Consider the following 14,643-nt stretch of genomic DNA (forward strand, 5'->3'; position numbering starts at 1 on the left):
CCACAGGCAGACCATAAGCAAAAGCAGCAGCAGCCGTAGCCCTGATGGGGTGCTGCTGCACTCAGCACAGTCAGATCCTCAACAGGGGCCAGATACAGCTTTGGTAAGAACGACACAGTTAAAAATAAATAAAACCTCATAAAACGTGCTGAAAGGACGAATTTGGGGCGTGAAGAAGGTCGTGTGCTGGTGAACTCCAGCAATATTCAGAAACACTTGTTTTTAGGGCGGGGAAGGGTGGGAAAAACAAACCCTTTCCCCTCGGAATTGCACCAAAGCTTCTCACCGCAGGGCTTGGAAGTGGACACGCCGTCCCCGCATCCCTCCCCCTTTCCCTCCCTCAAAAGCTTAGAGCTGGGCTTGGCTCCCCAGCCCCAGCTTCGCCCCCCGGAATCCACCCCCCTCCACCCGAGGACCCGCCACAGTACACACAAGTAGCCTTACAGGCGTTTCCTGGCTTTATTTAGTATTTTTGAAGTTGTGGCATTATTTGCAATGGCAGTGGTACAGACCGGCTCAGGAACCATTGAAACAGATTTGTCTTCAAGTCTAAAAAATATTTTGATTCGTAACTACATCTTGTGAATGCAAAAAAAAAAAAAAAAATTCCCACTATAAAAATAAATTTACATTTTGTAAATAACAAAAGCAAATATAGTGCCCTTTGGCTTAACCAAAAGAAAAAGGCTATTGGATGTCGAAGTTATCCACATTTCTGACATAAATAGAAAATATAAGTTAGTATAACTCTTAAAAAAAGTTTTGTACAAATATACAGTCGCTTTTTTCTTTTTCCTTTTTTCCCCCCTCCCCCCCCCCTTTTTTTTTTTTTTTTGCACTGAGAGCTCAGCAGAAATTAAGCATTTCACATAAATGACTTTTAAAGCTTTACACTTCTGGCCAGTGTACTCACATTAGGCATAATACATTTCTATACAAAACGTAATACATTGCACAGTTGTACGTTAACACTGCTCCGTGCGCGGCCAAGGCCGGCGGGCAGGCGCTCCGGCTTCGCTCCGACTCCGTCTCCCGGTCCCACTCCCGGGGCGGGCGGGCGGGCGGGCGTGGGGGAGGGTCCCGGCTCGCCGCGCCGACCGCCCCGGCCCCACCGCGCCTCCGGGGCGCCGCGCCTCCGGGGGGCGGTGCGCCTCTCCCGTGGGTGCCGTAGTGCAAAAGTCTGGGGAAGAACAAGAAGGAGGAGAAAAAATAATCAGGAAAAAATTAAAAAAAATAAAAAAGAGGAGGACGATAAAAGAGCGACGCAGAAAGCGCCCGGCCACCCCCGGCGCGCTCCTCACCTGGCTCACCGGAGCCGTTTGCGGGGGGCCTGCTCAGCCGTGGCGGCGGCGGGGGGCGGCGGGCAGCCGGCGGGGCGCTCTGCCGCCGCCTTGGGCTCCGCCGGCCTTTTCCTCCTCGCGAAGAAATCTGGATGGGGGACGGAGAGGAAGGGGAGGATCCGTCAGCCGCTGCGGAGGGGCGCCCACTGCCCCCAGACCCCCCCAGCCCCACCACGCACCTGTGATGCGGGCCGCCGGGCCCCTCCGGCAGAGCCGCATGCCCCGGCAGCGGGGCGCGGCGCGGTTCTCCCGGCTCAGGCGCCCTCCGGGCCCCTTGCTCGCGGCGGCGGCTGCGGGGGGCGGCGGTGACGGCGGCGGTGAGGGGGGCGCCCGTAGGAGCGGGACGCGGCACCGCCCCACCTGCAGCGTTTCCCGGTAGAAAGCGGGCACAGCGCCGCCTTCCACCTCCTCCCAGCGCAGGCGACCGGGCCCTGGCAGCGGCGTGTCGGTGTGGAAGTTGTAGTCCCAGCGGCGCTGGTCATCCTCCCCGATCTCCCTCAGGCGGCTCCGCAGCTCCCGGCCCAGCTCCTCATGGTCCACTGGCCCGAAGAGGCTCCTGCAGACGGGGCTGCGGCCGTGCCCGGCTAGGGCCCGCCGGACGGACAGGCGCTCCAGGGCGGCGGCGGCGGCGGAGAGGTGCACGTTGGACATCGCCGCTGGCGAGGACGCAGGGTGGGTGGGGTGGGCTCGGACGGGGTAGGTGCCCCACCCGTCGCTCCTCGCTTCGCCTCCCCTCCCCTCCCGCCTGTGATCCTGTCGGCCCTGCCTCTCGCCTCTGAGCCCCTACCCCCGGCCGCCTGGCTTTTAAACCCCGCTCCGCGCGAGTGCGAGCAAAACAACCATTAGCATAATAGTATTTCCCTGCCATCGGCCCGCCGCGATTGGCGGGGCCCCCCCCGCCACCCCCCGGCCCCCGGCAGCAGCCCTCCTGCCCGCGCCCTCCATTGGCTGCGGCGGGCAGCGGCGCGCCGCCGCCGGCCGCATTGGCCCGGCCCGGCCCCGCCGCGGACCGGGGGGACGGCCCCAGTGCTGGCCCGGCCCCGGGGGGCGGCCACGGCGCTCCCCGCCCGCCGCCGGCCCGATTCCCTTTGTCTGCCGGCGGTCGGGGATCTGCGGGAGCTTCTTCTCCGGTGGCTTTCGGGGCTGGTGTTTCCCCCTCTCCGTATTGCCGTTTCAGCGTGTAGGGCGTGTGCGTGTGTCTGTTATAATTTTTATTATTGTTATTATTTTTCCCGAGGGGTGTCGGAGGGAGGTTTTTCAGCATCCGCGGGGCGCAGGGGTTTGGGGCGGGGGAGGTGATGCGTGTGGAGGAAGACGGGATCTTTTCTGGCTCGGGTTTTTTATTACACTGCTGCAAAACAAAGCGGGATGCTTGCAGATTTCAAAACAAGCTGAAGGCTATTTTTAAAAACAGCGCTTCTCAGCTGCATGGAAGTAATAAGTCGCAGCTTTACTGAATAGAAATACATAAAACCCACAGCATTTTCCTCTTCTAACTTTAAAACCCACATAATACGTGTTTGTTCACTGCAGATGAACTAATCTTGCAATTGTGTTGCCAGGGATCAGCTGGCTTGTGCTTTACATTTTCTGCAGGTCACTGCAATCGTTGCCTTTTGTTGTTTTGGGATGAAGGAGTATGAAAAGAAAGGGAGGGGGAGCATAATTGACACGGTGCTAAAATTGGGTCCAGAACATCGCTGTAATTTTGATGCGCGCCTCAGAGGCTTGTTGCCACAGTGAGCTTTTTGTCTGCAAACAAAAAGGGAAAAGATGGACCTGTATCGCTCTTTGAACATTTGAGGACACTCTGGCTCTCTGTGTACCTACAGCTCTTGCTGCTGAGAAACTTGAGCCTTTGAGCAAAGACAACATGGATGGTTTTATTTCCTAGAGGGAATAAAATTCATTCTACTCCCCAGGGTGATGCTGGCTGTGCAGAGTCTGCCCAGGTGCCAGCTTGCTGCAGGGCTGGAGAGATCACACCTTTAGGCCCCTTGGGGTAATGGTGACTGCCTGCAGGTGTCAGCTTCAAGAAGAGGGGTAATGGTCCTTGCACTCATGGAAAGCCATTTCTTTTCCCCCAGCTGGGCCAAAATAAGTCATCTTCCTCCATGCTGTTTCCACAGTCAACCCGTGTCTGTGACAGAGCAGCCCCCCAGCACTGCTGTGGGCACTGGCTGCTGCCCTTGCCAAACTGGTGAGGAGTGCAGGGCAGCCAGGACAGCTCCTGTAGGCCCCCAGGTATGATATTTTCATAGAGTCACAGAGTGGTTTGGGTTGGAAGGGACCTAAAAGATCATCTAGTTCCAATCTTCCTGCCATGGGCAGGGGCCAAGGGACACCTTCTGTTAGACCAGGTTGCTCAAAGCCCTGTCCAGCCTGGCCTTGAACACTGCCAGCAATGGGGCAGCCACAGCTTCTCTGGGCAACCTGTTCCTGTGTTTCACTCACCTCCTGGTAAAGAACTTCATCCTAATGTCTAGTCTAAATCTACCCTTTTTCAGTTTAAAGCTCCTTGTCCTATCCCTACATGTCCTCACGAAAAGTCCCTCTCCAGCTTTCTTGTAGGCCCACTTTAGGTACTGGAAGGCTGCTCTAAGGTCTCCCTGGAGCCTTTTCTTCTCCAGGCTGAACAACCCCAGCTCTCTCAGCCTGTCGTCATAGGAGAGGTGCTACAGCCCTCTGATCATCTGCACTTTCAGTGGTGCTCCCAAAGACTGGCCATGCCAGGAGAGACCAGCAGCACCTATGGTTTTGGACCCATGGACCTGGGGTTGGCCAGAGAGGAGGTTGCAGCCTGGCTCACTGCACAGGAAGGGTCTTTTCCTGCTCAGACTGATGAGCAATGAAATGGTGTGGCAGGTTTGATCTCCTGAAATCATTTTCTGACGTCTGGGGGTGAAGCTGGGCTGTTCAGTGGGAAAGGTCTGTAGCTTTGCAGTCAAGAGAAGATTCAGCAAATGTCTTCAGGGTGCACATCCCACATGCTTCCTGGGTAGGTGTAGAGTCATGCCTGGCAGAAGACTGCTGACTGATGGTACAGACAGACTACTCTCATTTCACAAATAGTAGTAGCACAGGAATTTTTAGGTAAATATTCCCGAAATGGCTCTTGAGGGTAGCCATGAATAGGTCTCCTGGCCCAAAGGGTATCATTCAGGGAGCAGGTCACAAGACTGCCCTTCTGGTTCCTCATCTCTAAAAACGTTATCATCTTAAAAAGCAGGAGCTGAGCCATCAGTTAGCAAGGGTTTGGCCAGGGAGAGAAGGGGTTGGTCCTGAGCCAAGCTGGGGTGGGAGGGGAACATGTTGAGCATGGCACAGTGTTCAGCTGGGACTTTTCTCAGCAGCCATCAGACAGACCTCTCAGGATGTAGGATGGGGTGGTTTTAGAAATAGATGTGCTATGCAGAGAAAATGCCTCGAGTTCCCCAAGAAACCTGCTGGAAAAATGCCCTCTATTCAAGACACGAGCCAAATGGCAATGCTGTGTCCCCGCAGACAGGGGCTCTTTGTGAGGAGTCCCTGTGAACCTGCTGCCATCCTCCTCCAGCACCGGGAGAGGCCAGCGGCTGCCTTTCCTGTTTTCTGCCTCCTCAGTTTTATACATTCCTGCGCCGCAAGCTGGGCGAGCAAACTTCCCTGCTATTTGCAAGATGTGGGCGTGCCCTCTGCAAAATCCACATCGTGGTCCTCCGAAACCGTTTTCAGAGGTTAGCCAATATTTACGCAGTACTTGAGGGATGCTAGGAACTACGGTTTGAACAGGGAAGTTATTTTCAGGGGTTGCCTTGTGTTCGAGGCTGCTTCACCTTCCAGCTCACCTGGGAGGTAAAGCAGCTCGTGTTTGATGTTTTCTTTTTTTCATCTTCCTCACTGCCAGTGTTCCCCATCTCTTTAACTTCTTTCTTTGTCCCATTATACACTTATGTTTTAAGCTGGTAGTCATAGACTTGGGGACTTTCAGCTCACGGTCTCCAGTTCTAGCAGTGTCTGTGCTTCTCTTCTGTATGGAGACAGAGAGCATCCAGCCCATTTGAGGAGGAAATACTGTCTGCACAGAGAGATGTTTTTAATTTAGTGAATACATGAACTCTGTAAGGCCAGAGGGGTATGTTATGATCCTCTAAACCAGCAGTTTGCCTAACATAAGCCACAAAATCTTACCCAAGAACTCCCACCACCAAGCCCATTATCTTCTTTAGAAATTCCTGCTCCAGAACACTGAGCACAGTAATTATTGCTATGGTTAGAACAATGCCCCATAAGAATGAAACATTTTTGCTCAAAATATCCAAGTCATATCTGCTTATGTCAGAAAAAAACAATGACTTTAACTAGCATCTATTTCTGCTGGCTGCTCTGTTTCAAAAGGGTGAGCAGAGGGAAAGCATAGTCCTTTATATCTTGTGCATCATTGCAAAGGGATTGTGATTGCAGGAGGTTTACTGCATTTGACTATTCCTGTTTGGGAACAGTCCAGGTTGACCATCAGAGCCAGAGTTGAGCCTGATGGCTTGGCAGATAGTGGAAGAGAGGTCCTTTCATTGTAAACCAAGGGAGGAGTAAGCAAGGAAATTTGATAAGAACTCACGAAGGTAACAAAAGAGAGAGCCTTGGCGCTGTCGTTCTGATGGGGGTGGTTGTTGCAGGGTTCCTGTGACTTAGTGCCATGGAGGAGCCCTCCTCCATCTTCTGGAGAGTCTCAGGTTGAACATCTGCAAGAATTGTCCTCAGCATGTTGCCAGACAAGCAAACTATTGTTGGGCCCATGAAGCTTGAAGGTTTGTGCTTTGCTCCTTTTCATTTCCTTTGATACACCATTACCATTTATACGCTCAACAATGTTTAACTTGGGATTCTTCAAATGCTGTGTGATCCACGTGTGATTGCTTCATTTCAGAACATGCTATATTCCATAATTGCTTTAGCTGAGACACAGACCAATAAACATCAGTACTTTATCTCCCATGTACTTCTCTTTTATTATGCATGTGATCACAAGCAATTTGCAGTTTTGCATTTATACCAGTGGCAATTTTGCTTGGTACTTTGGAGTCCTGCTTAAATAAATCGATTGCAATTAAAATTCAAGTTAGCACAGACTGCCCAAACTTCTCATCGAGGCTTTTTTTCACCAGCAAAGTGGTGCTTTGAATTATTCAAGCTGGTGTACATTCAGAATTTTCCATTTCCTGAGATGGTCATAAAAAAAAAATCAAATTATTAGATTTGATAGCTAGGCAAAGCTGCACTAGCTCAGGGGTTAAAATGGGAAAAAATGATCTGAGCAGAACCCTAAAAAAAAAAAAGGTAGTTTAAATTCAATTGGAATTGCTTTTCGACGCATTCTCAAAAAAATGAAAAAGATAACATCTCAGAAAAATTCTTTATTAAATTCATTTTCATATTTTTTTAAATTATTATTATACTTTCTGTCCTTGGTTGTTAAAAGAAGAGCTAGCCTTGCAGCCCAGCTGCTGCGCATCATTAGGGTAGCACAAAGGTAGCAGTGAATTTATCCTAATCTATTGATGGACCTGCCAGTGCGCTGGGGGCCATCACATTCTCTTTTCACACTCTTCTTTTGCTCTTTTAATCATGTTGTTTTACTAGATGAAGTCCACTCAACATCTGGCCCCTCGTGACTGACTGGAAGCCTGATGCGTTTGCGGGATGCTCTCCGTGAACGGTGGTGCAGCGAGCCTTACCGACACTGTGCTGTTAACTTGGAAACCAGGCTGGGGATGGCGGGTACCAAAAGGCATTTTGAGCTCTCAGTACGTACCTGTGGAGGGGGGCTCTATTTTGCTGACTGTGTAGTTATATTTGAGCAGCATTTAAATACTCCATTTATTTATACTCCGTGCCTTTCTGTTGGTATTGTTTCTGTGAAAGTCATGCTCTATGCTCATACCTACTGTTTGTTGCCACTCTTTGTATTAAATGAGAGGTTTGCATTTTGTTTGTTTTGACATTCCTCTTGCCTTTCCTCTTGACTCATAGTAATATTATTTTTGGAATCGCTTTTCATAGGTTATTTCTGCTTTCTGTAGGGGGTGGGGGTGAAGAGGCCATTAAAGAGGTTTTATTTTTGGTTTCATATTTCTTAAGTAAATAGGGTTTTTTTAATGCTGATAGTCTTGCACGAGTCCTGAAGGAGATTGTCATGGCCCGAGCTGTTACAGAGGGGAGGTGCCTGCTCCAAAAACAAGCCCAAGAGCAGCGGTAAATGCATCATCAGTACCTTCGGATGGATCCCAGCTCACACCTAGAGAAAAAACAATCGGCATGCCCCTGGCCCGGAGCCCGGGCGGCAGCAGCGCTGCCCGCGGCCGTCGCCGGTGTGCGAGGCAATGGTGCCCTCTAATGTCGGCTGCGCGGGGAGAGACGGGAGCTCGCCCCGCCCCTCCCGCTCGCCACCGGGAGCGCGGCCTCGCACGATGGGTTCCCAGCACGATCTGCGTCGTCTTCCCCCCCAGCCCGCAACCGGTTGTCCTCCCGCATCTCGGAGCCGCCTTGACTTGTTGGTGTATTCTCCCGGGATCCAGCTCCCGGGCATGGCATCACAGGAGCTCTTAGCTGGGATGTATCTAACAAAATGCTCTTACTTTCCTGCAACTTGCCAAGAAACGTTTGGGTAAGATTTGCCAGAGGACACTGCTCGCCGTTCCACCAGCCTGCAGGCAGCCCTTTGCTGTCCATATGATTCTTTGACAAGCTTTATGAATAAGGTAATGCATTCAATTTCTTCTGTGAAAATTCTGTTAAGTGATAGCTTGGCAATCACAGAATCATAGAATGGTTTGGGCTGGAAGAGACCTAAGAGATCACATTGTTCCACCCCTCCTGCCATGGGCAGGAACACCTTCCACTAGACCAGGTTGCTCAAAGCCCAACCAAATCCAGCCTAGCCTTGAACACTTCCAGGGATGGGCTATACACAACTTCTCTGGGCAACCTGCCCCGGTGTCTTACCACCCTCTCACACCAAAGTCTTTCTTCCTACTATCTAATGTAAATCTTTCAGTTTAAAACTTACCACTCATGCTATCACTACACTCCCTGATAAATAGTCCTTCCCCATCTTTCCATCCAGTACCTTTAGGTACTGGAAGGCTGTTCTAAAGTCTCCCTGGAGCCTTTTCTTTTCCAGGCCCAACAATCCCAACTCTCTCAGCCTGTCTTTATAGGAGAGGTGCTCCAGCCCTATGATCATCATCATGGCTCTCCTGTGGACTCACTGTAACAGGTCCACGTCTTTCTTTTGTTGGGGGCACCAGAGCTGAACACACTACTCCAGGTGGGATCTCAAAAGAGCAGAGTGGAGGAAGAGAATCACCTCTCTCGACCTGCTGGCCATGCTCCTTTTGATGCAGCCCAGGATACGGTTGGTTTTCTGGGCTGCAAGTGTACATTGCCAGGTCATATTCAGTTTTTCATCCACCAGTACCCCCAAATCCACTGATTACCCAGCTTGTGTTCACATTTGGGATTGCCCTGACCCAAGTGTGGGAATTTGCACTTGGCCTTGTTGAGTTTCATGAGGTTCACACAGGCCCACCTCTCAAGCCTGTCCCTCTCGGTGGCATTCGTTCTTTCCAGCTTGTCAACCACACTGCTCAGCTTGGTATCATCTGTAAACTTGCTGAGAGTGTACTCAGTCCCACTGCCAGACTCCCGACAAAGATGTTACATAGTATTGGTCCCCTGAGGGACACCACTTATCAGTGGTCTCCACCTGGACATAGAGATGTTGACTGCAACTCTGTGAGTGTGACCACCCTGCCAATTCCTTTATCAAGCAAGTGGTCCATCCATTAAATCCATGTCTCTCCCTTTTAAAGACAGATGTTGTTCAGGACAGTATCAAATCCTTTGCACAAGTCCAAGTAGATGACATCAGTCACTCTTCCCTTATCCATCAATGCCATAACCTCTTTGTAGAAGACCATCAAATTTGTCAGGCACAATTTACCCTCAGTGAAGCCATGCTGGCTGCCAGCAATCACCTCTCTGTTTTCCATGTGCCTTAGCATAGTTTCCAGGAAGAACTGCTCCATGATCTTGCCAGGCACAGAGGTGAGATTGACTGGCCTGCATCTTCTTTTTTGTGCTTTTAAAAAATGGGCATTTTGTTTCCCCTTTTCCAGTCACTGGAACTTCACCTGTCTGCCCCAACTTCTCGAATATGATGGATAGTGGCTTAGCAAAATGGTAGCTCAAACCCTGGAAATCCAAGAGAAGGAGATGCAGTTGTGGAGGATTCAGATCTCAAGATACGTAGTTGTTTTTGCGCAGGGCTGGCATGCCCTGGGGAGCCCCAGGAGCTTTGTCTCCTCTACATCTTTCTGTGGCTGGTTTCCTCCCTAGGAGTGGGTAGCAAAGTAATATGGTGCTGTGGGATCTGGCTGTTCCTTCTCTCGCTCCCCAAGTTGGATTGTCTTTTCTTATTTACCTCTCCCGCAGGGCTTGCTCTCTCCTTTCCCTGTGATAGGGTGTTTAGATATCACGCGATGACGCAGCATGATGAGATAATTTCTACCATCTCCTCACCCCCTGGCTTGTTTTTTGTATTCTTTAATTAATCTTCTTGCCTACAGCTTTAAATTTGTTTTTAGCATAGTAACTTTCTGAAGACACAGCACTAAAAGTTTATTTGCTCTTAATCTTGAAAAGGAATCATTTTATAATCTCCCTACTATATTGATAACATTAATTTTGCTGTGAGCTTTGAATGTGGACCAAACATAACCCAGCCAGTGGTGAACATACAAAGGGAGTGGTTCAATGAGCTCCCTTGGGGGTGTCCATCACATTCATTTTACAGCAGTTTAACTATAGTAAGGCTGCCCTGCCCGCAATACGGTATGTATTCCTGCAGAGTGGGGAGTTAATTGTACCTGGATCCAGCAGCACACTATAAATACATTTATGTCATGCAGCACGACTAGTGATGTGACTCATTGCTGGGAGCTCAGCCTGTGTTTTGTATGGGGCACCATTTAAACATTTGTATGTGTCTTCTACAACAGCAGTCAGCACAAATCCCACTAGTGTTCAGCATCCCTCAGATCCAAAGAGAAACCAAATGCCATATCCCCTAACAGAGCAGAGGAGGTGGAAGACCTCCATTTAAGCCAGGTAACACTGGCTTAAAGGTTTTTTTAGTGGTTTGCACTAGTTATATCCACTGACATATCTGTTTCTTAATGAGCCAGTTCTCAAGTTTTGGATAGAAGCTGAAAGAACCCACTACCTTGGGTCGTGGTCAGAAATGTTACTAAATATGCCAATTTCATGTGATCGTAATGTCCTTTGATAGATGGTGGAGGTCAGGTGAAAGCTACATTTTTTGCTGTGCCGTGGCCAGGTTGAAAAATGATCAGGTCATTCTGTAGCCTTAGAAGTTACCCTTACCTGCTGCTCTGCCACTTCTTGTAGGAGCTATTGCTAAAACAAGTTTCTAGGGAAGCAAGCTTCAGTTTCAAGTAGGTTGAGTTTTGGACTGAGAAGAGGAGAATTGGGCACAAATAGAGGCACTTCTACCTGACTCTTGATTAACCTTTAATTTTATAAAAGTGCAATTAAAGATGCACCCTGATGTTGTGCAGGATAGCAGGTATCTCACTGTCCCCTGGCAAGCATGTAGTCACACAGGAAGGCATTTCAAAATGACACGGTACAAAGTCTTCTAGTGTGAACCATGAGCCACATTCTCAAACATAGTTGTGACCAAACAAGTCTGAAACAAGTGTTTTCTTAGCAGTAAAAGCATAAGAGGAGCTGGGTGAAAGACCTGGAGATTAAATCCTGGCAACATGGAAATCAGAGGGAGAACTCCCAGTGAATTGGGGTCAGAGTTTCAGCCTCAAGCCAACTAATCCTGATCTTGCAGCTCTTCTCAAAGTAAAAATGAGTCAGCTGGTCATCATTAATATTCAAAGGAAAAAATATAAACCAGGTGAAATCATTTAAGCTGACAGTGGCCAACTGGTAGTGAGTTTGCTCTGGAAGGAAAAAAAATATATGTGGAGGTGCTATGTTTATGGAGTCTTGTTGCTCTCTATATCAAATGCACTTGCTTTGCAGATGGGAGAATGGCTTTTTTTTCTTTAAGAGACAGCCTACAAATTTAATCTAGAACCTTTCCTTTTCATGCAGCACAACCATTTTTCCATTGACCAACAAGGTCCTCAGTCCCTCTGCAGTTTCCAAGGGTCCCTCCAGGGGGATTTGAGGCGGTTGTGGCTTCACCTGTGTGGAGCCAGCTGCATTTGGCAAATGATTTAATTGCTGAGGCTCAGGGGGAAAATAACCAGCCTATCATGGCTTAGGCTGTGTTGGGCTTCATCTTGAAGGTAACAAGGGGGGAGTCTGGGCAGAGCTGCTGATTAGATTGGTGTCAGTTTTAATAGGAATCTCCAGGATCCAGCTAATGTAGGAGGCCACTGCCCTCCCTGGGGCAGCTTTACAGAGGTAATCCTGTTGCTGTCTGGTAGGGCATTAGGAAAATTAGCTGGGATAGACCCCCTTTTTCTGGCAGCACTTTTTCTTTGTTTCAAATATCCTAAGTATTTGCAAAGTGCTCAAGTCCTATTGTTGCATTGACAGGGCTGGTTCTCAACTGTTTGGACTGAAAATTTGCAGGATTTCTGGAAAAGCCAGGTGATGGATCCTGGCTTTAGTGCATGAAGACTTTGACGTATGGAGTTGTGTGTTCCAGAAATGGAACACATGAACTGGGTAGCAGTGCTGCAAATGAGTTCTTCTTTGTTTATTTCTACCCTCTCCAGAGTGTGAAGATTAAGAAGTGCCAAATACTAACAGTGACAAGTCCAGCCCAAGGCTATGCAGGCATTGCTGGTTTATGGCAGCTTTGCATTTGGCCTTAGGAATGGCTTAGAATTAGACAGAAATATCAAAGCAAAAAGCCTCAAAAATAAATATTGCAACAGAAAATTTCTAGCCATCATCCAGCTCTCCTATGAGCAGCAGCCAGCTCTGGTTGAGGCTGGCAAATGCTTGTTCTTTGGCATGTTTGGAAGCACTAAATCCCTTTTTGTGCTCTTTTCAGGGCATAAATGGTTTTGTTACTCCTGTCAGAAGGGTCTGGGTCTCTCTCCTTTTCTGGTGGCAAGTCCACAGCAAGTGCTAATGTCTTTGGTCAGTGACAAAGAGTCATGGGATTGTGAGTCTGTGATCATTGTGGGGACAAGCCTTAAAAATAATTTTAAAATATTAAAAATATATATATATAGCTCTTAGTAACTTGCTCTTAGGAAAATTTCTGTTTGTCTACCTCTTGGCTATCTGTCTATGCTAGAGCTGTGTTCAGTGTTGGTTTAACTTAATTACCTTGAAAATTGTCCCCATACTGCTGTGAAGATTCCTGATACCCTACATGAGAGACATTAGTGGGCCCCCTCTGCAACCTCAGTGCTAAGGAGCCCCTGAGGAAATTCCACCTCCAGCAAAGGAGGTTTGATTTCTTTCTGTCTCAGGTGAATTCAAGTGGAGGGCAGATGCGAAGGCCAGGAGGAAGCAGAAGTGAAAGGTTTCCAAAGCCTTCTGGTGGTTTGAACAAAAAAAGTCAGTCTTGGATTTTTCTTTGTTCCCTCTTGTATTCCTAACTGAAATCAAGATTGTAATTGTTCTCCCCAAGTAGACCTGGCTACAGCTTTTATTGGTGATGAGCAGGATACAGACCTGGCTGGCAGAGTGGATACCTCTACGGGCTGGTGTCTTCTAGAGCTTTAAAAATGTTATTTTTCCTGGGTGAGTTGGATGACAGGCAGCAGTGTGTGCTCTGCTCTAACTTTTAACAGTGCACACTTGAGGGTTTGCTCTGGCATTACAAGTCCCAGTCAAGCCTTTAGCTGAAATTAGGTGTTTGCATACAGGGAGCAAAATAAAGACCTAGAGTGAGGCTTTGGAATGCATTTAGAGTCCAGATACATCAAAGGGGGTCTAGCCATATCTGCGCATTTCACCACTTCTGAGCTGCTCATAAACCCAGCCCTGTGTGACTATGGATGCCTTCATCCCACCTCTTCCATCCACAGGAAGCGATTATCTGCAATGTAGGATTGTCCCCTACCCAAGTAGTGGATGGAGCCAGCTGGGCATAGGGGCAGCTATCTCCTTTTCTCTACATCTGTTTTGGGCTCCATGCAGGTCCTAAGTCCATGTGGAGAAACTGGTCAGCCAAATGGAGCAAGGCTGGGAGGGGGCATATTCTCCCTGGCCCTGAGCAGGTGAGATTTTGTCTGAGGATGTAACACAGACCCTCCTCTGTGTGGGGAGGCCATATCTGGGATGTGCAGGGGTTTACAGATACATGCTTTGCCCTTCTCTAATTGCTTTATGCAGAAACATACATTAGCAGAAACACTGAATACACATCCATATTTTGTTTGTGCTGTGTATAGCTTTGTTGGAAGGCTAAACAACAGAGAGATTCTTGTTACATTGTGTTGCTGGTGGTCTCCTGAATGCTTAAGAGTTACAAATCAGGCAATTGTTTGATTGTGACACAGGAAAATGTTTTGGTAAATGCAGGAGGCTCAAGACTAGCTGAAAATGTCTGGGGCTCCCATTGTGTGCAGAATGTAATGTGTGCAGAGGAAATCTGCAGCATTCCTATGGCAAACCACAACAAGAAGCTCCATACAGCCCCAATCAGTTACAATTCTCATATAAATTATAATGGCTTAAATGTTATTTAAATGATAAACAGCTTTTACATTCCAGACATTGCTGCAATTCCAGAAGGTGGCTGTATAATACCAGCTGAATGAAATATTGCATATTGCAGGCTAAGTATGAGGCTTTATTTGTGTGTGTGTATCCGGTTTTGTCACATCTAGCATATTCTTTGGCTATAAACCTTGGACTTCCAGTGCACTGTGTGTATCTTGGAGCCCGGGGCTTCATCCATTATCCAGCAGTGAGTCGTCTGGAGTTCAGGCACGCCAACATGCCAGTAAGCTGAAGGCACAACCACAGAGGCGGCAGAAGTATCCATTGCTTCTGGGCTGTCACCATTGCTTATTAGCCCGTGCAGTTTTGCCTGGACCCTGCCCAGAAGCCAATGGTATAACCGCTCCTTTAATCAGTTTCCTACATAGATGACTGTGTCATGCTTGCTTACAAGTGTGGCTTGAGCATTAGGAAGAATGGCAAGTCTGGGGGAGATCATCCCTTGCCCAGGAGAGAGTTTACACAGCAGACCTGGGCTTTCACTAAGGGAAGAGACGTTTTTTCTTGCCAATTCTTTAATGTGCTAACATAGTGGACC

General features: G+C 48.6%; 2 protein-coding genes across 3 annotated transcripts in view; one reads left to right on the top strand and one right to left on the bottom strand.

Moving 5' to 3' along the window:
• Positions 1–445: 445 nt before the first annotated feature.
• On the bottom strand, positions 446–2,478 carry CDKN1C (cyclin dependent kinase inhibitor 1C). Its single transcript, XM_030483764.1, has 3 exons — positions 1,520–2,478; positions 1,302–1,428; positions 446–1,180 (listed from the first exon to the last, which is right to left on the bottom strand). Exons 1-2 carry the CDS (start codon positions 1,989–1,991, stop codon positions 1,307–1,309), a joined length of 594 nt encoding a protein of 197 aa, XP_030339624.1. The 5' UTR covers positions 1,992–2,478; the 3' UTR covers positions 446–1,180; positions 1,302–1,306.
• Positions 2,479–3,969: 1,491 nt separating this feature from the next.
• The window catches only part of SLC22A18 (solute carrier family 22 member 18), a 79,994-nt gene continuing 69,320 nt past the window's right edge, over positions 3,970–14,643 (top strand). For both annotated transcript variants that reach the window (XM_030483761.1, XM_030483762.1), the window contains exon 1: positions 3,970–7,123. The gene's annotated coding sequence lies outside the window, so the exon portion shown is untranslated. The remainder of the gene's footprint in view (positions 7,124–14,643) is intronic.

The sequence above is a fragment of the Strigops habroptila genome, chromosome 4, assembly GCF_004027225.2.
Source record: "Strigops habroptila isolate Jane chromosome 4, bStrHab1.2.pri, whole genome shotgun sequence".
In the NCBI taxonomy this organism is placed as follows: domain Eukaryota; kingdom Metazoa; phylum Chordata; class Aves; order Psittaciformes; family Psittacidae; genus Strigops; species Strigops habroptila.